General features: G+C 29.8%; 1 protein-coding gene across 5 annotated transcripts; it reads left to right on the forward strand.

Moving 5' to 3' along the window:
* The first annotated feature begins 1,439 nt into the window (after positions 1-1,439).
* On the forward strand, positions 1,440-24,679 carry LOC126846373 (autophagy-related protein 101). Of its 5 annotated transcripts, none has more exons than XM_050585721.1 (12): positions 1,440-1,884; positions 12,680-12,814; positions 16,753-17,096; positions 18,115-18,347; positions 18,481-18,586; positions 19,864-20,089; positions 20,155-20,478; positions 20,554-20,713; positions 20,772-20,906; positions 20,979-21,148; positions 21,613-21,761; positions 23,329-24,679. In XM_050585721.1, the coding sequence occupies exons 2-12, from the start codon at positions 12,742-12,744 to the stop codon at positions 24,271-24,273; spliced, it is 2,865 nt and encodes a 954-aa protein (XP_050441678.1). In that variant the 5' UTR covers positions 1,440-1,884; positions 12,680-12,741; the 3' UTR covers positions 24,274-24,679. The 5 variants fall into 5 exon arrangements, with proteins under 5 accessions (XP_050441678.1, XP_050441680.1, XP_050441683.1 ...); XM_050585723.1 differs by having other exon boundaries at positions 23,351-23,539; XM_050585722.1 differs by lacking the exon at positions 1,440-1,884 and adding an exon at positions 12,459-12,546.
* The last annotated feature ends 1,015 nt before the right edge of the window (positions 24,680-25,694 follow it).

Here is a 25,694-nt window from a genome sequence, read left to right on the forward strand (position 1 = left end):
TGTAATATATTTCCTGTAAAATATAAATCTTGCATTAGTATAACTAATAAGGCTCAATTATTTAATAAATTCTTCTTTTCTAGTGAATACATATTGACTATTAAGCATTTATTATAAAGTGGTAAAAAGGTTATTCCCGTTAATGTAAATGCGCATTAAAATTGTAGTGGAATGTTAACGGAAATTGAAATAATAGGTAATAAATGCAAAAAACTAATAATAAAATATGTTACGTTATTGCTCTGGAATTGTTTATTTTATCTGGATTTACAGAGTCCTCGTAACAAAGAAATCAAAATAATGCGAATGTTGAACAGATTTGTGAAGATTTATGAGACTTAACCTTAGACTTTGCGATAACGGAGATAAGAAAATATTTTATCTACAGCAATTATCCTTTAAGACTTCCGCCTTAAAAAAAAGAAACGAAATTCATTTTTTTAGCATGTAAAAAATTTAATTGTACATATTTCGAAATAATAATTGACAAAACGTTTAAATAACCGTCTATAATATGTGCCTTGAAACATAACCAAACTGTATTGTAACGTACATCTACTGACTAATAATATCCAGGTGTTCAATAATATGTATATAATAAATAATAATAGTTTATAAAATTATGTAATTACACGCAGTCGAGCCAGCCTGTACGAAAAACGTGATTTGACTATTTCCTTTATTATTTGTCTATTCAATTATTTAAATGGACTAGCCTATGCTATGTTGACTAGAATGTATAATTAAAATTTATTATTTTTATTGAAATAATTGGTTTAGGCCTTAACTATAAAACGTATTAATATTTAATTTTACCCTCAGTAGGGCAGCAAATATTTCTAGAGCCTCTCAGTCTCAAAGATTTGATTTATTTTTTTATAAAACCTAAATATATGTACTTTTAAGCGTTAATCGTTACTAATTATTCCAATAGAACCAGATTACGAAATGCAGAATTGAAAAACGCGGGATAGAACATCAAGCTATGTATCCGAAAAAACCAAAAAATGAATCATTTTCATTATTAATTTAGATAAACAATTGTATTTATTCGCTGTTTTAAACAATTTATTTATTGAATAAATAGCTTATTTTTTTAATGTAGAATTATTCAATTAAAATCGTAGATAATTTATTGGAATTATGAAAATCGCACACTCCTTATTCATTTTCAGCTATTACAATAATATAAACCATCAATCAGCTGCTGCAAATGCTACTTGCTGTGGTTAATACTTAGTACTTACTGCCTACAGCCTACTGGACACTGGTTAACAACAGCTAACTATTGTTGTCTGTTGAAACAATCAAAAATCGTTATTATCATTAAAATTATTATTTATTACGATTGCCCCCGGAGAATCACGCCGGAGCGTTGGCTGCACTGTCGTCGGTTTGTGCGCAGTTTTGCCGACCTCTTTTGTTCGATGCCAGGCGCTGACCGGGTTGTCATCGTGCGCCGTGCAGTTCTGTCTGTCGTTTCCCGTCGTCCGTCTCGTCGACATCAGCTGAGCAGTGTCCGTGTTCCTTCTGTGTGTGTTTATTTTTTTTCTTTTTCTTTTTACTGCTTCTGTTTCTTTTTTTTCTTTTTCAATACCGCCTGGTTTTATCAATTTTATTAAATTCTAGTCGAAAATCGCGCAAATACAATAACATCATTAATGTTTTACTCGAATACAACGCTTCCGCGTGACTTGTCTTTTATTTTGCCGTTATCGATAATCTACCACTGAAAAACATAACAATAATAATACCTATGCAGTTTGTTTAACACTAATAATAATAATAATAATATTATTATCAATGCCGTGTGCGAATCGATCTCGTTTGATGTACACGCGGAATTAACACATTGGATTTTCACATTTTCGACGACCTCGTACGGTAAGTGTACGGCCGTTGTTTTGTCCTAATAATAATGTTAAGATAATGATATTAATTTTTTTTACTAACCACGATTTACGAAAATATTAAATCACAATTGCGCCGAATTTAGCGCGATAACGGTGTGCGTATCTAGTTATTAAAAAGATAGTATATAAAAAAATTGCCTATTATTATTATTACCTAGTTACATCACACACATCTTTCAGATAGTATTCAGTACATAAATAAAGAAAAGCAAGGAAATGCATGCATTATCTTAGTTTAGTTGTAACAACCAAAAAGTAGTTTGATTAGGAAAAAAAAAATGTTTTTTGATAATCGAGCATGAATCTCCGAATGTGTAGATATGTGATCGATTTGACCTTGGGTTCGAATATTTTGCTTTATTAATAGTAGCTTGCATGTGCTCGTTTTTTTTTTCATTCTGAACTTGATGGAATATCAAGTGGGGGAATTCTTGCTATTGATATAGTAAAATACCTATTGTCTTAAAAAAAAAACATACACCTGTTTTCATTCGAGATATCTGTGTTCATTGTTCAATATCAATTAAGTACGACAAACCGTAACAAAACTACTGTCATTATATGTAATATCATGATCTTGTTGGCATTTGTGATACTGAATGGTTGTCAACAAAATATGTCTACAGTTACCTACTTATCTACCTAAATATACAACCTGTGTCTATCCCAACTTCAGTATTTGGTTTTATTTTGATTCAATTTTATTGTGTCTTTTCTGTTAGGCTAGATTATGTATGATCTAGGTATATAATTTACGGATTACATGATTATATATCAGACTATTTATCCTGGTACTTGTAATAGACACGACTGAAAATGACTGCATCTGTAAATAGATGTCTAATTTTAGATGTTGAAATATCTGTGTAGGTTAGCTTAACACTTATTATAGCTACTATAACTACTTTATTATAATAAACTTAACAGTATAAACATTTATCTGACAATTGTAGATTAAATTAGATTGACTATTGTTCTATTTACTGATATCATTCTAGTCTGAAAAAGCAATTTTGGTCTTATACTTTTTTTACTGTTGTATAAAATTAACAGTTACATACATGTTTTGTTACATTGTTAAATCCAGACAAATCGAATGACAATTTTAACTGGTTAATAACCAGTATTGAATAATAACATTTTAAGTTATAATGTAGGTTTACGTAGTAAACTAGTTTGTACAATTTACAACTCGCTCAAATGACTACCGTAAATTCACATTAAAACGATTTATTTTATATTATTTAAATATTCAGCTGTTACTGCAAAGTATTCCTAATTAAGAGTAAAGATATAAAACATTAGTTATAATACAACCAGCTGTGTTTATCTGGTGTAAATAATTTGCTCATATATCAAAATATTATTGTTTACATGTTCTAATATCGTTCTATACTTGTGCCAACAGCAGTTACTTTTCACTCTGCCCCAGAAATTGGATGAGTCTCTTTTATATCTTTGTTGGAGTCCTTTTGTTTAAACGATCAAATATTTGCGCATTCAAATTTCTACAAGCCAGTGCGAACAAACAAAATTGAATTTACTCTTTTTCTCCGATACACTTACTAAACTTTCAAGTACTAATGTCTCGATAAATTATTGTTCAAAACTGGCCTTTTAAGTATTTTATCGTTATTTTTACCAAGCGATTTTCAAAGTATGATTTAAAGTACTTATTTAAATACTATTTGAGTTTTTGTGTTATAGAATCTTATTCGATGTACTTCACATAACTAAAAAGTTTCTATTTTGCCAACAAAAAAACAACACCTGTTTAAATGTACAAATGGTTTAAGTGCTGTTTTTTGTTTGGCAAATAAAATTTAGTTTTTTTGGAGCGCTAACTTTTTTTCTAAAATTATTATTTTGTTTGTAAAATTAATTTTTTGTTTTTAAAAATATTTTATATTCGTTTTTAATATTGTGTTTATCATTTTTTTTCTCTTATACAGTTTATAAAAAAAAACTTTTTCGTACTGGCTTAGTGCATTTTTTTACTCATTTATGTATGTTGGTATGTATTTAGGTATGTTGAGATGTTCAAATTTACAATTAATATTATAATATATAGTTGCATCATATTGATTAGATGCAAAGACAATGAATATGCTTAACTGTACATTAGGTACCTTTATTGTTTTTTTTTTTATTATTATTTAATTACAATTATCTCTTATTCTTCATTACATTTCAAAAGATAAAGTCAAGTCGTACTATAAAACCGAGAGAATTGTCCATGTCTATACATATATGTAAATTTGTACAAAGTCCAAAGGTTATCGCGTAATTTTTGAAGACCCGCAATGAACACAGATATTTTTTTTAAATTATAGTGTCCTAAATTAGATATTAATTTCAGACCTTTTATTCTAATCTGAAATAGATTTTGTACGAATTTAGCCAATAGCTTTATTATTTTGAATAGAATATTTACGTTAGTTGTCGAGTGTATTATAATTTGTTTTTTATAACATTTTGTTTTTATTTCATTTTTTTTATAATTATCAATAGTTATATTACTTTTACATTGATGTATTTGTTTAAATATTTTTTTTTGTAATATGTGTAAATTTTTTTCATATTTTACGAATTAGCTGTAATAAACGGCCATCACATTTTAATCAGTGAAAGCGTGTGCACAATTTTTTTTTTTTTAACAACAAATTCAGAAAAAAAACCTGAGGAAACCCCGACACTAGGTTAGTACGGTACAATTATATATTACAATTTACAAAATATAATATTATTGATAATGATAAAATGTTAAGCAACGTTAATTATTATAATTAATAATATCTTTTTGTATGTTTAATATTTTATAATTTACTTAATAAACAATGGTTTTTTTTCGATACCTCGATGTTATTCTTTTACTATAGCTAATTTATTTTGAATATTTATTATTATATTAGCGATATTCATTTACCAACAATATGTTTTTAGTATAACATTAAATATTATCTATTATAAAATTTCAGGTACTCCGATCTATACTGCGTATTTATTTTAATCTCTTAAACCCGAAACAATAACAGCTGTAATATAATTTATTAATAATTGATGAGTATTTTCAATCATAATAAAATGCTGTTGTTTTAAATATACATTTTTATAAGTATTTTTTCTTTGTTTGTGTCTGTGACTAATTTCCCGTTTACATATAATAATATATATATTTTTTGTACATAATATCCAGATACATTTATTCAAATAATAATAATAAAAAAAAAAAACAAGACATATTTCATATGCATGTGTTTTTCATGTATAAATATTTTATTTATCCTATACGAGTCACCTAAAAAGCTTAATACGATCACATTCATACGTACTATCAAAATGTTATTAAAGGTGTCGGATAATACAATTTTATAGGATTTGATGCAAAGACAATGAATATGCTTAACTGTACATTATTGCGTTATGTTTAACGACATACTATTTTAGTCAAATGATTTACTTTTTTTATTACATGAAACATATTATTACAATATTTGATAATCTTTTATTTTATTAATTTCACATGTCATCCATATCATAAAAATAAACATACATCGTCATTTTCGGTGAGTTAAATATTTTAAATATTTTCGATCAATAGTGTTCAAAAAATGGCATAGTTTTCAAAGAATATTACTAATATTAAAATTGTATATATTTAAAAATATTTATAGAGTTGCGATTTTTTTGAACAATTTCATAGTAGTTGCATAATTATAAATAAATTGTAGACGTACATTACCAATGTACATTAATTTCACACAATCATTGTTTTGGGTATTTTCTGTGTACAATTAAAAAAAAAAAAAATTGATTTTATTAGTCATTTTATTTAATCCTTACCGAATTATTTTTATATTACAACTTTTATTTAATTAATTTATCAGCAATGTTCCTTAATATCTTTTGTTTTTCTTTCTTGCTCTTTGAACAAAACCCTAATGAAAAGTATATTTTTGAAAAACTGTTTTCATGTAAAATTAGATAGGTAATTTTTTTAATGCTTTCTATTTGTTATTAGCTTTGATGCGTAGCTGAGAATGTATTGATTTTATAATAGTTTTTTTAAGTGTCTTGGCTGATTTTTTATGAATAAGTTGTATGATCATACAGGAGAGGTATTTTATTGGGCATGAGTTGCCTATTAAATCCTAAAAAACATCCTTCGTCTCGTACACGTTTCCAATATGACAAAAAATATTATACAATGAGGTTTTAAGGCTCAACAAGATCTAGATTTAATGGGTAAAAAAAAAAAATAATTGTGTAAGACTGTATTTGTACTAATTCAAATTTTAATTTAAACTTTAAAATTTACTTTTTTTTTTGTTAACGTTTCCTCGATTTGCTTGACGTTGTAATGACAATTTCATTTTAATGGGCTTAAAAAATACCTGATCTTTTCAATCAGCTTCTTATATGATTGTTAAATAATTTTCATTGAATTTTTAATTCATCCAAAATCAGTAATTTAATTATGAGGTATTAATTTTGTTATTTATATTTGTAATTTTTTTTGCATTGACTCTTTTTTTATGATTTTGCCGTTATTGAAATATTGTACATATATATATATATATATATAGAAGATAGAACATATAAATTTGTATACTCAGTTGAAATTAAATTTTAGCTATAAATTAACAATATATTTTTCGGCTTGAGCACAAATAACGACATTATTAACACCTCTAATGTCTAATGTTACAGTTACGGATGCAGCGAGTACGCAGTTGTTCAGTCTGTGTACGTAAGAAATGATCACATCGCAACTACGAAATGAACGCACGTTCCCACTGCCTTGAGCTAAGCGTCGAAGGCTTTCAAGTAGACGAAGCGGTCTCGTGCTTATTTCACACGGTGCTACTGCATCGGTCACTAGGCAAGTTTTGTTTCTCTCCAGACGGAACTTACACCATGGGAACCGTAGGCCTGCAAGACGTTGACTGTGATTTTATCGATTTCACATACATATGTTGTTCATCACCACATTTGGACCGAAAACTGCGTAATGACATATCAGAGTTTTCCGAATGCCTAAGGCGGGACAACCACACGTTTGGGCAAATCACGTTAGAATTTTTCCAAAAAAAAAAAGCCAGGTGGCCGTTTCAATCAGAGTGCATACCGTGGGAGGTGTGGAACGTACGGGTGGACTTGTTGAAAATCTGCAACGAGACCAACAGGCAAATATCCAAGGAGAAAATTAGTGACTCCCTTAGTGACAAGATCATTTACATAGCCGAGATAATGAACAGACATGAGTACTTGCCCAGTATACCTCCACAGTCTGAGTTAGATTTGGTTTTCGATACGTCGTTCGCCGACATTCAACCATATTTGTTCAAGACAAACTATCTGACCAGTGGCGCGAGCAGTCCATCGGTAGGATCAGCTGTGCAAAAGTTAATACGGGATACATTGTCATTATCGTAGTGTTTAGCCTTTACCTTGTTTTCTGTATATTTCCCAATTGTCTATTACCCAGTAGTACTTCGTACAAAGTAGTAGTATTATGTTTTGATAAGATTCACTCTAGAATTTTTTTTTTTTTTTTTTAAATAGTTTTTTTAATTATTTTAAACTGGTCACAAAAAAATCTCTTAAGTATAATATATAAATATACTAATAAACTATACTATATTTATATAGAAATTATTATTTTCTTCGTAATTATATTATAAATTTAATTAAAACAGAAACACTATTAGTTTTTCCTAGTATTTATTGGAAACATTTATTGCACAAAAAAATTGTTTTCATTATACAAAAAATCTATGTATTATAATTCTCTTCAACTGTTTTCTTTCTCTTTCCGTTTGTCTCGAGATTAAATTGTTATTTTCCTATTTAAAAAGAATTTTAATTTTTTGGCACGAATCATTTTTTTTTCTTACACCATTAAATTTATATATAAAAAAATTATATTGTCTATTTTATACCTATAAAAACTATTGTTGAAGAACTTTTTTATATTTCATTAATATAATTATGCATTCAATTTTTTTTATACTCTCAACTGTATACTTAAGTTAGGCGATTTTTTTCCTGAAAAATGTATTTAAAATAATTATTTCAAAAATACAATCTCAATACAAAAAAAAAAAAAAGGTTGAATTAAGTCTTATTTTATATTATAACTGTTCTATAGACATTTAAAAATAAACTTTTTAAATAGTTTCTGAAAAAAATCCATTTAGTTTGCACAAAATAATTTCAGATTATTTATGCATGGATCCAAGTTAGATTTTTAAAGAAATTAATTTTATTTAAAAAAAAAAAAATGATTTATATAGTTAAATACAGTTTTTATAGTTTATATTTATTAAAATTTTGTTAACCTCTTTTTACTTTTAATAGATGTTTTGCACTGTGTACATTTTATTTGTTGTTGTAAAGCGGTGATAACTTTTGTGTAATAATATACATCGGTTACGTTTTTTTTTATTAATGGATCATGACTATATATATATATATATATATATAATTTTTTTTATATATTATTAGAATAGATGTATTTCATGATTAATTTCAAACGTCCGATGTATGATTGGAGTACATTTTTTTACGCTTACCATTGATTAATATATATATATATATATTGTGTTGTGTAGGAACAACTGCTACTATAGTGTGTTTTATCGTTATGTATATAAACTACAATTATACATAAAACTACAAAATGCTGGTTGTATATTATCTAAGTATAAAGATTGTAGAATATAGACGAATGTATAAAAACTTTTGTAGTACACCTTATTTGCTACTGTATTATAATAATTTTTAAACAATTTGATTTTTATGTTTTAAAAATAATAAAATCCATTTGAATTTCAATATAATTGTGTTTTTTTATTTAAATATTTAGGTAATAAGCTCTTGATTATTTTTCAATGGTAATTACGTGGTGTCAATTATGCGGCACATAATAAACATGCGCAATTTTAATGGTTTTATTTTTCTGGTCGAAAAACGCCAAATTTGAAAATTGGCTTGTCGCCTGTACTTGTATGGAGACATGTTCTACGGTCTATCATCAAACAAAATAAGCTTGTTGAAAGTTCTTTAAAAAAAAAATGTTAATATATTTTATAACCAGTTTATTTTTGAAAAATTATTTTGACATAAACAATTTTTCGACATCGACAAGTTACAAATTTCTACTCAAAATTTAACATAAAATTTAAAAAACCAACACAGTCATGTTTTTGTTGGATCGGTATCATCGTTATGTATTCGGTAAAAATCGTTGAACAACTAAATACTGTGTTAACTTAACATTCGGGATGGGTTATTTTTATTTTTCATTGATAAAAAAAAAAAAAAAGGTTGACTTTGCTAATGTTATGTGTATTTTAGCCATTTTCAAAGTCGTAAAATAAACGTTAAATAAAAACCATCGAATGTAAATGTTACAATAAAAAACGTTATGCCCTTCAATATGACCCTTAGGCTTACCCAATCCCGTTAAGCTACATGATGATGATGAAGAACTTATGCAATGCAATTAATTAATAACATTAATAGTGTTTATAACTAAAATGATCTTTGTATTGTAATTGACTAAAACCTAAAATGGTAAGAAAAGTACAGGGTTAGAAACTAGTCTGTGACTTGTCACTTTTAGTCACTTATTTGATAACTATCTTCACTTTTTTATTACAATTTTAAACAAGCGGAGTAATATTAAAAAATGTATTAAATAGTACAGAAATGACTTGGGTAGAATTTCCTAGAGAGTATACTATGTATAATATTATGTAATATAATAATTATTACTCAGAATATCGCAATTTAACGACCTGAATTAATTATATTTCCTTTATTACATAAGAAAACTAGAACATGTTAAAAATACATTTTAAACTAATAATAAAAATATAATATACATATTAAATATGTATATCTTAAGAGAAAAATATATGCCTGGTGGTTTACAAAGCTAAAGCAATAGATAAATTTTGAGCAACTTTTTTAAAATCAAAACATTCAAGTTTTTACGTTTCAAACACACATTTAAAATTAATACACACAAAACGTTGTCAATTATTATTATTGTTTGTTTTAATATAAATATATATGTAATATATATAAATATATATATGTATATATTATGCCTTTGAATCCTTTTGATTCTCGAGAACGTTGTGTAACCTCCAAGTTTTGACTACAAAATTAAAACATGTACAACGAACCAAAAAAAGTGGGTTTTCTTTTTAATTTTTAAAAATTCAAGTATTTTTGCAATTTTGCGAGAAAATATTATTATTATTTTATGCATACATAGTGCATTTTTTTTAACTTGATGAACGTCATGTAGGTATAGTAAACAAAATTAAATTGATCTAATTTTTTTATTGGAGAAAATGAAATGTTTTTACAACCATTTGTTATAGCTTTATAGAGCTATAAATTAAAACCTTCCTAATAGAGCTATAAATTAAAAAAAAAAATATTGCTCATTAAAAAAAACCCTAAAATATGTAAAGAGAGATAGGTATTTAGAAGAAAATAATATTGAAGTGTATTTCTCGTGTTTAATAATAGTCTTTAATAATTTTAACGGTTGTACAATAATGTCAAAACTTGCTAACTTTTTCTTGTAATGACCTTTTTTTAACTACAAAAAGTGGTGTGACATTCACTTAATGAAATATATTAAGCCACGTTTATTAAATTATAAATGTTTTATTTTAAATTCTAATTAACAATAAATATAATAATATTAAATAAGCCGTTGCGATATTTTTTTTCTTACATTTAACAAATAAATCCACGTCGATTACACATATGACTAACAACATATTTAAAAGTCAAACTGTTAAATAGGTACTTAAATAATAATGACAATCAGAAATGGTATTCAATAAATGCCCTTAGCAGTACGGTCGAAAGGGCAAAGTATCGATAAGGAAAAATGTTTTGTGTTTGTTTTTGTCCCTTCCCTGTTTAAATTATTTTGATACCGGATAATAATTGTTGTTTTAACAGAAAGCGGAATTTGTTTTTATTAAATATAGTTATTATATTATAGTTATAACCTTTTGTACACTACATTTGAGTTTACTGATTAGATATACCATAATGTAATAGAAATAAGAATACTACATTCTTTACCTTACTCTTATTTGAACTGTGAACACATTATTATTATAACATAGTTTATTTTTATTAATAATATTTATCATTTGCCCCCGTTTCAAACAGATGTTATGTGGATTATATTGTGCATTTAAACGGTTCAGTGAGTTTATATTAAAAAAAAACAGCACTTCAAAATCGTGTGACTTCGTATTCAAACAGTAGCGTTTATAATTCATTAACTTTTTAAATTTATAATAATCTACTGAAACTTTTGACTAGTTGAATATGATGATAATAAAAAAAACCTATGCAAATATTTTGAATAATATTATTTTCTACAAATAACGCGTTTTCGTTATAATATTATTTATGGAAAAATAATATTAGAAATCAAAAAATAGTAAAAAGTAAATAACAGGTAACAATATTACATTTTTTTTTTTTGGGGGGGGGGGTCTTAATATAATAAAATAATTTGTTATAGAGCCATATTAGATCTACCCTAAGTCTTCTTATAGTCAGACCCAAGTCTAAAAAACTATGCGTAACAATATGGTATAAAAAAAAAAATTAAAAATCATCATTACATTAAATATTATTCAGGTGTTAATTTTTCGACCAAGGCAAAGCTAGTAAAAAAAGGGTTTCCAATTTTGTTTTGGAACATAACGTATTATAAGTATTCCTAACAATTATTAGGCGTTTCATTAAAAATGACACAAACCTGCGAAATAATATTTTTTAGTTGTTTTATATTAGGACAATTGACTTTGTAGAATTATAAATAAATAAAATAGATAATAAGCTGAACTCAAATTTGAAATCAATTACTTTCTCTCACGTATAATTTTTTTTAATTTATACATATATAAATATTGACATTTAGAGTACATTATATATAAAATATTATTAAATTTCCGGACGTTGTTTTAGGACTCGAGGTCTGCAAAATAGATTAAAGTTAGATCTAGTAGTTGGTCGAGAGGATATTAAATTCCCAGGTTGCTATGTGTGAATGAATAAACTTTCTCAACAGGTATCTGATAAAAATATGTTTATTGAACTGTTGATTACGACAAACGGACAACAACGACAACGAATGAATTATTGGGACAATATGGGATTATTATAGACGACCTAATCGCATCCACCCTGATATAAATAAAAAATACAATTTTAAGCGCGTTATCGCCTTAATAATGGTTAATTTTATTTTTGTCGTCGGTACGCACAATTAAATTTGAATGCTCATGATAATGATAATGATGATGGTGGCGGTGGTACATAAGTATTGAGTGGTTACGACCGACTGTTGATCGACATTTTATCGCCGTGATTAAAACTGTATTTAGACACATACACTATAATATAGTATTCTATACGTATAAGATATACACACACTTACATTGTATACATATATATAAACATATAATGTTATTATCGCAAATGTATTTGATATTCTCATCTAAACCCAGCACAACATACGCAAGTAGTCCGTCATGATGCGTGCATGCAACAAGTGACGCAACAAGTATTCTTGTGTTAATCGGTAACCCATTTTTTTTTTAAGCAGTGACTCAAACTGTCGACCAGAGTATTGACCATCGCGTAGCATTGATCAATAATAATAATTAATTAAGTATTACTAATCGTGTTTTTTACCGTTTTTTTTTTGTCTATAGAATTTATCCGCTGTTGTGTGCTCTCGACGTTTATTGGTGTGTGATGGTCTAGCTTGGAAAAAATGAGTTCACAGAGATCCGGCAAAAACAACGTCGCATACCGTTCGTATTCGACCAAAACACATTCGACTAAAGGTATGCTAGTAAAATCGTATCAGTTACACTTACCAACGATCGGAAAGAGTTGTTTTTAAAATGACGTGTTTTTATTTATTTATTTGGTTTTTCGGTGTTCGATTTATTCGTCTATACATAGGTCAGAAATCGTACCCGGAGGGCACTTAATTGTTGAGCTGAAAATTTAAAACAATTTACCCTTCACCTCAAAGTCGAGAAAAACGCCCTTAAAAGAGGAGGTACACATGTTTTTTTACTTAAAAACAATGGCAAGCTATAACTTTTTTTAAAAATAGTCGGATTAGTTAAAAAAGGGTGTTCAAATATCTTTAGACAATGTACTTTTGATGATAAACGTCGACAAACCAAAAAAATATCAAAAACTCTATACCCTATAAGGGGTAGAAAGTTTTGTTTTGCTTTTTCGGGTAACGTTTTAGGGCATTGGGTTTTAAAATTAGACTGAAAGTAGATCTAGAACGAGTCTATATGAAATTTACGATTTTCTTAAACCTTTGTTTATTATGAAAGAACAGAGAAAAAAGGGAAATTTAACTTGGAACGTTATACATTTCTAGGTTGCTAATAAATCAACAGTCAACAGATTATATCTAAAAAATATTTTTATTATTTTGTTAATTACGATGTATAGGAAACAACTCTAACACATTTTTGCAGTCAGACGATCGACCCTAAACGTATTCACCCTAAAATTAAAAATTTAATTTTAGGCACATTACAATTATTATGCTTTTAAAGATATTTTGGAGTTCTATCATATCAAAATTAATAATCAAGTTGAAAATACTAATCTAAAGGGTAACATTATGGGGTGACTTTTATAAGTCAAATAGCAATTTATGTACAGGATTTACCTATTAAAAACAAGTTTTTTAGTAAATACTTTTCGAGTTGTTAAAACAACTGGGTTTTTTTTTTTAGTAAAGGTCGTTTTTTTTAAATAAGTAAAACATGTTAATGTCATTTTTAACAATATTTAGATGATTTTATTTTTCTAATGACATTATGCGTTTTTTTTTTTTTTGGACAACTTTCGACCTTTTTTTTCTGAGTAATTTTAAATGTGTATTTGTTTTAAGAAATTTCGCCCAAAAGATAACATTACGCCCAAAAACACATGCCAAAAGAAGGAAAATCAATAAGACCGTATAAATGGCTATATTTTACCTGTGTCGAAAACATGTCGAAACAATTTACTGTATGGACGTCACTGTTACTTGTATAAATTAGAAAAACAAAGAAAATATCGTTACTTTGCCCTCTAAATACGTCATACAACTATATTCTTTGGATTTAAAAAAAACAATTTTTTTTCATTCATTTACCATGTTTTTTTTATGTTTTAAACACTTGATATTTAATTTCAATTGTTTTAAACATGATAAAAAAAACAATTGTTTTAAAAAAAAATGCTTAGAAATGCGAAACCCAATTTCAAATAATATATTTTTTTATAAATCTTGATGGAAATGAGAATTACTATTTACGAATTTTGATGATATTTTAAATTTATATAGTTTTTAAACGATATATTTTACCTATATTTTAATGTATTTTAAAATTGCCAAGACTTAAATAAAGAAAGTAAAACAAAAAAATTATAATAAGAATAATAGTGATTATGATATTGATGATAGTAGTAATAATAATATTATTATTGTTATTATAGAACAAAAGTATTCCGAATAATGTTAAAATTTTTATTTTATTGTAATATTTGCTTATGAGTTGAATAAGTCTGTTGTTATTGTATTTTTAATTAATGCACTTTTTCTTAAAATCTGATAAAACTAATTAGCTGATTTTTCTTTTAGATTTAAAAAACGATTACAGTTTTGTGTAATTTCGGTTTGTTTGGTGAAATGATATGTGACCTTGGGATTTCGTTCATCTTTTCTTTAATATTTCTTTTAAGGTCTTCCTATGTTGCTAAATTGAGCCATTCATGTACACAACGAGTAATTAAAAGCTGAAACGAAATTCCAAGTATTTTTTCAGACCGTTTTCCACGATTAAAATAAATAATAAAGTCACATTGTTTGTTTTATAGTTTAGAATGCACACATACTTTCGGATGACGACACACTCTATAAAAGGAATTCCTCATTCCGCACAACTAAGTCTTACTAACGAGTTGTTCAGTCAATATAACGATCGTTTTAATAATATTTTACTGGTATTGAATATAGTAAATTAATTATTAATTTAAATGTCGGCGAAAAGGTTATCGCCAATTTCGGGCCCGAACGAGTAACATTGTTTCTTATCTGTCTCAAACAACGTTGTAGTAGAAAAAAAAGGCCAGTACAGTGAATTCGGGGAATAATGAAGATGGAGTATATTGGGCCGGATGAGGGCACAGGTCTACAGGAATTATGATAACTTTAAGTGTTTACAATCACTTTCAAACAAACGCTTCGATGCGAATCTGTAGACGGTAGAATACAAAAATCGATAAAAGCTACAATTTGCTTAGTTATTTCTTGAGTATTAGGGCGGATACGATTAGAGTTGATCGATTGTCTATAATATTTTTTTCTTTACTGCTGTCGTGTCACCATAAATCGTAATAAACAATAATATATTAAAAATATTTTCAAATCTTCTCTTAGGGTCAAGTTGAGTTAGATTAGGTTAGGTAGTTGCAATTGTTACCTATAGGCAATATTGAAATCAACAACATAATGAAAATACTTATCGGATACCTGTTGACTATTGATTCACGGTTCAAAGAGAAATTTCCCCCTTTTTTTGAGGGTTTTCTTTTTTAAAAAAAAAGTTTGACTACAGATTTTTAAGAAAAACGTTATTCTTGTGGCCTCGCGTTAAATCTACTTTCAGTTTAATTTTCAGACCCTAAGCCCTAAAATGTTGAACTGAAAAAATGAAACAAAAAAAAATGTCCACTCCTAGGGAAAAGGTTTTATGATATGTTTTTGGTTTGTCAACGTATATCAAAAGTATTTTGTCACGCAAATTTTAAACTAATCCGACCATTTATCAATCCGTTATAGCTTGCCATTGCCGTTAGATTTTAAAGGTGGATGGGTATTATTATTTTTTAATTATTAGCCCTACTATTAAATGCGCTTCGGGTACGATTTCTGACCTATGGAGTCAGAGGTGGTCCAGACACGGTCGCTAGCCTGCTTGATCACTTCGTTGCCGAGAACAGGACATTATACGATTTTACAGCTCTATATAATTATTTTTTTATTTGGTTAAGAAACGTGTTCTAGCAGGTAATAGATGTCTACATTCACTATCTAAGTGCCTGCGCTCAAAGCTACTATCAAAGAAATCGAAAATGAGACTATACAAAGTAATAGCAAGACCTATCATAACGTATGCATGTGAGACATGGCCAACAACGTTAGAGGATGAGAGAAAATTGGCTATAGTAGAAAGAAAGTTTCTAAGGAAGATATGTGGACCTAAAATAAATAATGTAACACAAAGGTATGAAATAAGGTCAAACGAAGAAGTGTACAATGCCTTTGGAGAACCAAATATAATTGGAGTAATTAGAGCCAAAAGACTAAGCTGGCTAGGTCACATACTAAGGTCTAACATGATTGCAAAGGAGGTCCTAAGTTGGAGGCCACGAGGAAAGAGGCCCTCAGGCAGACCTAAACAACGATGGTTTGATAAAGTCTCAAAGGATCTAACAACGCTAGGAGTGGAAATCTACAGGCAGGTAGCAATGGATAGAGAGAAGTGGAAGGAAGTGTGTGTTGAAGTAATGGGCCTGAACGGCCTCTGAAGCTGAAGAAAAAAAAATATATAGTTAATTTTACTCTATGATCCAGCCCAAAAACATACCCACGTGTCAAAATAAAAATACTAACACGTCATTGTAAAACAAAAACAATACCTTCTTAGCTGTGCGTCGAAGCTTAAATTGTTTTTTTAATTTTTAATGTTTTTTTTCCCAGTGCTAAGCGGTGACTACAGCGGAAGCGAAAGCGAATCCTACGACGACACTCATGACGGCGGCGGTCGTAGGTCGGCTGTCAGACAGGAGCCGCAGGGACAAGAGACCCACAAAGACTACACCGTGTCGACACCACCGTCGGCCTACGACACGTTGATCATACACCACGACGAGGGTGGCCGTTACGGTTCGGCCATACCCAAGTATCGTTACGGTGGCGGCGGCGGCGGCGGTAACAGGGACGAGACGAGAAGCCAGGGGCAAAAAAACGGGACACGACAGAACAACGATGTCGGCGTCAGGGAAATCACCAACATACCGGACGATTACCTGAGTCAATCGCACGTAAGTCTTATATGCTCGCCAAACCGTTTACAACTCGGGGGGTCGCTTTTCTCACTTTTTTTAAGATAAGATTTCTTTTGAAAATGTCTGCGACGCGGTTTTTTGACACAAGTTTTAAAATGTAAAATGTCCCTACTATTTTTCAAACGTGTCCCGGCTATAGTAAACATTCAAATGACCAACCATAAACAAAAAAAACTAATCAGAAATTGTTTTAAGATAGATTTAGATAAACACGGCTAAATTGTATAAATCTCGGGCCATTCCCGTTATTGGACGAAAAGATATGATTTGAGTCTCTGATTTTATGATAAAAATGTCGGAATTTTAAAACTGGCCGATTTCGTGAAAAATAACTTAATAAACCCCTGTTTTAGAGGTAAATATGAGTGATAAAAATTTCAAAAAAATAAAGATTTATATTTAGAAGTTAAAAAATTTTTCGAAAAATGTTGAGGAGGTCGGGCTGATGCTCCACAATGTGTACAATATATTTCCTCCACTGCTTTATGATCAGCTTACTGGCGACTAAGACTGCAAACGCTGTTGTGTATGAATCGCTTAGTTCAGTATGAGACATGTAAAAAAAAAGTAATTTTAAAGGATACATAAAAAAACCGTTTAAAAAAGAATTCCTATAATACCGCCTAGCATTTTGTAAAATGCGTACGAGTTCTCTTTAATAACTTTCTACAAAAGAATGGTTTGGTCGCATTCAATTTTTTTTCTGTTTCGACAGTGGCCTTTTGTGCGTTTTATGGATACGAGTTTCTCTTTTGAACTCGACTAAAATTTTCAGCAATGATAGATAGGGTATAGGATAAATACTGGTTCATTTACCATTAAAATGTTTAATGATCAATATATCTTCACACTGACCGTATGCGACTGCAGAACATGTAGACCACTGTTTGTTTTAACACTATACAACACATGCCTTTGAGGTGTTGGGAAGAAAAAAATTGGACACGTCTCGTCTCTGAACTCGGATGAAAATCATGTTTTTTTCAATTTACAGGTTTTAAAGCATCTTGCCAAAGAGGTCAAAGTGGACCCCCCCAACAAACAACACGACACTAATTTGTCGAGGTGGCACGACGCTGACAAGAACAAATGGTTACCCGATTACCACAGGCAAACGCCGATTAGGAATCTGGTCAAATCAAAATCTCAACCAGATTTGGGTATGGGCTCGATGAAAATCGAACGTTTGGAAACCGATCCCATGCGACATACCCTCGGCAACAATAGGTTTGTGGACATTTTTAATTTTGTAGCCGGTTTTTTTAATATATATGTATATATATAAAAATAATCTTCATTGTTACCCTCCTGTTATCCGCCTGGTAGAGCGTAGTAAATGTTTTAATACTTTCGGTTCCAGAAAAGATCAGAAAATGTTGTCCATAGTCGACTGTCTGATGATGGAAAACAAGAGTCTGAAAATAGAACTGGAATCGTGCCATCAAAAAGTTGCCAAATCGTACAGAGTGAGCTTCATTCATTTACTTTTGTATACAGGGTGATTCGTCGACAAAGAAGAGACCACACTCGTCGTTTATTCTTAAAAACAAATGTTGTGATTTTTCTTTTTGGAAACACTTAGTTTTTATGTTGTTTTACACAATGTTAGACGATACTAAACGTTTTTTCCTTTTTCCAAAGTTCTATCAACTTGTAAGACTTAAATGGTAACGTATGTGTTTAAATAGCTTTTTAAATGGACATACAATTTGCCACAAATTTTTACTGTTTCGAAAACCAGCTTTGGATAATTAGGTGAAGTGCGATGCAGTTATGTGCTCAGGTAAAAATAACACTTAATAATCAACCTAAATTTTCAACTTTAATAACTCAAAAAGTAATTATCCAAAACTTATTATCGACCGCATATAATCTTTAGCAAATTATTCTTAATTTAAACAGTTATTTAAATATGTATATATATATATACCTTACCATTTAATTTTCAAAAGTTGTCAGAGCTATGGAATATACTAAAAAAAGGTAAATACTTAGTGATTTTATAATACTGTAAAATAACATAAACAAAATTGTTACAAAAAAAAAAACTATACAAAATTATGATTATTTTATTCAAAAATTAGTATCTTGTCCATAATGAATCACTCTGTATACACACACATGTGTATGTATTTTTATTTACTTGTTCACTCTGCGACAACATTGTGGACGTCAATGAGTTCTTAATATGTTTTCCCCGACTCTTCTTGGGATCCATCATAATTTCACTCGACAATCAAATAAATTTGTTTTTGTTACATTTCCAATGTTCGGTTCTATAAAAATAAATATGAAAAATATGTAACTGTGCAATCGATAAGAAAGTTAAAAAAAGAATAAAAACTACATCTTATATAATTCATTTCCTTGTTTGAACGACAGTTATGATATTTGAGCCATATCATGTGAAATCCACACATAATTTTCTTAACAGGAATCTGGACATCATTTAAATAAATTTAAAGTTCAAATAACAAACAAAAAAGTAAATTACAATTAGTTTAAGTACAATTTTTAATTCTTTACTCAAATAATTTTGTATTTAACTAGATACAAATTGAGAAAATGGACAATGATAATGTATAAATTTATACATTTAAATACTATATCAAATCAATATTAATTTTAAAAATTATTTAAAATAATTTTTTTTTTATTAGACAAAAATAAAAATGTATTATAATTTATAATCAATACTTATTATATGCAATTTCAAAAAAACGGATGACATAATTTGTTAAAGTTGGAGCAAGAAGTATCAAAAGTTTATCGTTCACACCAAGAGATGGTGGAATCGAGCGAAAGGAGAGAAAGACTTGAGCATACCGCCAGGTTAAAACTCCAAGCCGAAGTCAGGCGTCTACAAGAAGCAAATCGTTCACTACGCGATCAATTGTTGTCTTCCAACATGGTCGATCCTAATCAAATGGTTAAACGCGAAACGATGATCGCTCAACTGATAACACAAAGTATAAAAAAAAATATTAAAAGTAAACATATATTAGAGTAATGTTTTTTTGTTTGTTTCTTATAGACAAAGAATTATTGGCCGCCAAAGATAGACAAGAGATTGAATTGGCCGCCCAACGCGCCACCCTCGAAGAACAGCGAACCCATATAGACATATTGGATACGGCTTTGACAAACGCCCAATCCAATGTTGTTCGTCTCGAAGAAGAATGCCGTAAGAAACAAATGCACGTGGAAAGAGTGGCTCAACTCCAAAGGGCGTTGTCGTCTCTTCAGTTGGCCAGCGATCGCCGCGAACAGACTGAACGTAAGCTACGCCTTCAACTAGAGCGGGAGCTGCGCAACGAACGAGCACGGAACAACAACACTTCCCAAGACGGCTCAACAGGTAATATAATTTGACTTTATACTTTAATAAATAGGTATTATGATTTCATTTTTTTTTTTTTTTGTATTAATATAGACAATGAGCCCGGTGAAAGTTTACCCGAATTAAAACGTATGTTGCGTGAAAAAGATGAGAAAATAATGCGTCTAGAGGGCGAAGTAGCCAAGTGGGAACAGCGGTACTTGGAAGAAAGCGAATTGCGACAAGCAGCGATAGATGCTGCGAGTATACCGAAGTGAGTTAATGTTATTATTGTATGTTAACGGATAATTATTTTAATTCAAATATTTTAGGGATGCAAAAATAGCGGCCTTAGAGAAAACTGGACAAGAAAGTGAAAAACTCATCGCCGAAGCGCGTTCCGATAGATTAAAACAGATGGAAGAAGTACACGCCGCACAAAAGAAAGTCAGCGAATTGGAGTCACGGTAAAACATTTTTATTTTAATAGTCGAACATTTAATTTAAAATGTTTTGTTTAATATCAATTTAAATATCAGAATGAAAGAGTTGGAATCAAGATTGGCCGAACGGGACGCAATGATAAGAGTTTTACAAAAGAAACATACTTTCGAGAAAGACGTATCCGGATCCTATCCAAGTATATGCCTTGGGCATCACACTCCCCATTCGAGTCTCAACACCACGGACTTGACATCCGACGATCTTGGTAAGTCGACTTGTGAAGTAAAAAACATTTGTATGGTGTTTGGTGCAGTGACGAATCTTCATTTAATTGTGTTGACATTGAACAATTTCAAATTTGAACCAGAACTTAAATCAAACTAAAAATAAATGTAACTGTTTTAACAATATATTATAAATGTTGAAAAATGTTGTGGAAATAGTTTTAAAATATTGTGTTATTTATATTTGATGACCAGTTAAATATGATAAAAAGTAATTCAAAAAATATATTGCAACAATAACTATAAAACATTATAATTCTAGAATATGCTTTAGCCTTTTTGTTCAGTGACAAATTTTGATAACTAAATATTATTCGTAACAAAACAAACATAATTCTGCATGAAAAAATGTGGGGGGCTGTATTCTACTTTTGTCTTTTGACAGTTGGCAATTATAATAGTTTTTGGAAAATACCAAAAGTGTTGACTCAATTTTTTTGCTCAGGTTTTGGCTCGAATAATTCTTACACGAGCAGCGTGGACAGTTCTTACCATCATCATCACGGTAACAAGTACTCATCTGCAAATCAAAGTTTCGATCACAAATCGCTAGATGACCAACTGAAAGAATTAGACTCGCAGCTCTTAAACAAGGTAAACAGCACTGTTGTGGAATCGTCTTACACAGATTCAGTTTCTGATGTCGTGTATTTGTTTTGATTGTACGACTTTTATTTTAATATAACTGTTTTTTTTCGGATTGTATCAATCAAACTGTTTGTTTAATTTTGTGCTTGTCATATTATATATCAAACTATCATATATATACACATATATATATATATAATATAATGTTGGCAGTAGTGTGTGCGTATGTGTTTATATTACGAAACAACTAACACGTTCACCCTTACTAGATGAAAGCTTATTGTTAATTTTTTAATTGAAATGTGAAAAACAATGTGGTGGCGCAACTATGTTTAATATTCTATAGTTATATATTATGGAATCTAAATAATATTACTTACGAGCTACACCAACTCTGGCCTTTTTTTTTTAGTAAATACTTAATAAATTTTTTTAATTTTCATTTCGTACTGTATCAGAGATACAAATAATTTTACTTGTCACGATGTTCGTTTTAATGTGTATTTTCCTTAAAATATGTCACTTTTTTTTAGATTTGTTAAATTTTGTTTATCGTGAAGCTTATAACGATTTTTATTTTCTCATATTACTCAAAAGTTTTAAAAAAAAAACTAAAAATGATGAAGCAAATATAATATTCAATTTTTGTATACATTTGGATTACTTTTAAAATATGGCAAGTGGTCAAAATATGTCAACAAAAAATTGGAAAAAAATGTATCATTATGAAAAACAAATTAATTTTTAAAATTAAAAAGACAAGTAGAATTCATGTTTTTATTAAATATTTAAAAAAATTAACGAAATTTCACATCAAATCCAACATTTTGGCATCCATTTTTTTGGCCCAAATTTGCTTATAACTTTAGTGCTCCCCTGAGTCTAGTTGCACCACCGATGAGAATGAGAAAGACCAAGAGATATTTAAATTTTAATTGAATATTCTGAATAATGTTTAAAATTCTTCAAGAATTATTATAACAGTGATGAAATCAATTTGAAATTAACGCTTCGATGTGAAACTGTAGCAACGGTAAAATCTATAAAATATTTTAATATTTTAATTGTGAATATAAAATAGTGTTGTTTTATTTTTTCTCGATAACAAAGTGAAAACAGATTATTAAAATGGTAGCATATGTATTTTATTAAGTTTTAATGTTGAGAAAAATCTATTATCATTATGACAATATAAACATTAAAAAAAAAAACAACTATTATTTTTAAAAATTAACGTTTCTTACATTAAATTGATAATTTATACAAGAAAAAAAAATGTCGTCTATGTATTAATTAGTCTATAGACTAGATCTCTACAAAAATAAAAACAAATCATCGTAATGCCAAAACCTACTTTCTTCTCAGCTCCACATCGAAGTTAAAAAAAAAACAATTTTAACCTTTTCAAAATTGGAATATTAATAAAATTGTAATTGTTTTTTATCGAATGAAATTAATCAGGCATGGAGTTTTTTTTTTTTACAAAGTTTGGTTTGAGACTAATCAAAGAGACATATGAGAACGGTCGTTTATAGGATATCTGGACGGGGGACGTGTTTGTTTTTGTTTTCAGAGAGGTCTTTGCTGTTTTCCAGGCTTCTCTCATACGGGCTCTTTGTCACGAAAAGCAAAAACACCCCAACCACTACTGGAGAGTGTAACCGGTAATTTCCTCGGCCACCGGGCTGACGACATCATGCTGTTGGAGAAACAGGGTTTGTGTTCCCAGGCGCAACGGCAGACACAGGAAATCCGTTGCGGTAGTTTGCCGCCCAGCTCCCTACCCAGGCCCAAGCGTCACAGAAAGTCCAGTAGCAAAGTCAGCGAGTATGGCAGGCTCAGCGACAGTGACGTCAAGTCGTCGAACCAGGTGAAAAAATTGAGCAATTACAGTCACTACACCGACAGCCGTAAGAACTCGCTAAACTCTCTGGACACATCTAGCGACGCCAGTACGGCCCCTAACACTCCGATCGAATGCCCTCCGTCTGTCAAGTTTGAACCTCTGGAACGTTCGCCTCGACAGTCGCCTTTGCCGCCCGACGGCCGTTATCGAAGATCTAGCCGGGAATCCGATGACGTGGTGACGTCCAGAGAATCGTCGTGCACCGTGCCGAGAGAGTCTCCGTCGCGCAACAGCGTCAACAGAGAATCGAGATCCAGCATTACCAGGGAATCGCCCCCGAGAGCGACGATGGTAGGGCCCAGGGATTCGCCGGGCAAGAGTATTCTGGACCCGCCCAGAGTGATGGCTAGAGAGTCGCCGGGACGTTCGTTCTACAAAGAAACGCAAAGGAGTTTCCTGCCGCCGCCTAGGAAAATAGATTATGCGAATTTAGGCGCGCCGGACGCTAACAAGATGACCAATGTGGAGTCCAAATTGAGGATATTTTCTCCGGGAGGGATGCAAGGGAGGAGAGGATCGTTACAAAGGGACGGACTGTACAAGGGAGAGTCGAACAACAAGAACGGCGTCCGGTCACTACCGACTCCGAACAAATATAGAATTCAATTTTAAGCTGTAGTTGATTTTATTTTATTACTTACTCGCATTGTACAAGGTCGGGCCTAATACTAGTCACTTAATATATGTTAATAATAATAATGTAGTCATAAACGATATTTATTGTACACGTCTTGTCAGCCAAATAGTTGCAGTCTTTTGGCGTTACACGTATAACGTTGATTAAAACGATCTGCAGTTGTTATTGTACTCCATTTTTGAAACGGAATTTTTGTTGTTTAATAATAATATATCTAGAACAAACTGTTAAAATTTTCACTTTTATTTAACAACAACAATACTAGGTAAAATGGTAATACTGCAAATTAATGCTCAACATATTTATTATTTATCTACTGTTACAAATGTTTTGTTTATTACACAATTAATGTAATGTTCGACTAAAATGTGAAATGTAGTCTCGCTTAATGTTAAAATACTAAATAAAATACATTGTTGATAACGTTGTTGTTAGTATGTTTTTAATTTAAGCGGGGTCGGATACTGTGTGTATTCAAAAATACAATGTAAATAGTACAAAAGTGATTATAAATCGATGTAAAGTATTATATTGGCTTAGAGTTGGAAGTACTCGTAAATTTCAATGTCGATTCGATAGTTTTTGAGAAAATGTTGCGTTAGAAAATATCATATTTTAAATTTTATTTCTTACACGCTCATTGTAAATCGTTAGCTTTTTCATCATTATGAATTTATCTTACATCTACGTCTATTGATTGTATGCGTTTATGTTATTATTTTAGGTAAACCTCAAGTACCGCTTTGACCAGAGTGTGATGGTTTTTTTAAATTTAGTTATATTTGCTCATGTTTATTCATTTTGACACGCAACTTGAATAATATTGTGCACAATTTACGTTATAGTAGGCGATTTGTCGAAATCGGTCAGGTTAGACTAATTCCTCACCTCTCAATTTGGTGAAACATTTAATGTACGTTTTTTTTGGTACCTGCGTTCACAACAGCTTGAACCGTTGCATGACCAAGTACAATAATTATTGGGTAAGTACAAGTTAATTTAGGCCACGTTGATCGTCGTAGTATGTAGTTGTTGTACAGAAACGTTAACAAATAGGTAAATGATAATAATTCGAGTGAACAGGGACAATTATTATTATTAAAGTAAGAATGAAGTGAGGAAATTAAACTTTAAAAAAGTTTAATAATCTGGTGATTACACGTGAAGTAAAAAAAAATCATTTTCACTAGAGTATTCGCACAATTTTGGTTCTTCAAATTCGTTTTATGTATATATTACCCATAATTTGATTCTTAATGCAAAATTGGCGAGTGTTACGGTAAAACTATCTTCATATTTTCAGTTGTAACTTTGAAACATCATAAATAGATCAGCTTGTCAAAATAAAAACTTTAATTTTTTTGATTTACATAATATATATTTACACACTTACGAA

The sequence above is a fragment of the Adelges cooleyi genome, unplaced genomic scaffold (genome assembly GCF_023614345.1).
Source record: "Adelges cooleyi isolate 19-005CV unplaced genomic scaffold, UGA_ACOO_1.1 ACOO_flye_CR_arks_rails_tigmint_CR_PRNA_9, whole genome shotgun sequence".
Classification (NCBI taxonomy): domain Eukaryota; kingdom Metazoa; phylum Arthropoda; class Insecta; order Hemiptera; family Adelgidae; genus Adelges; species Adelges cooleyi.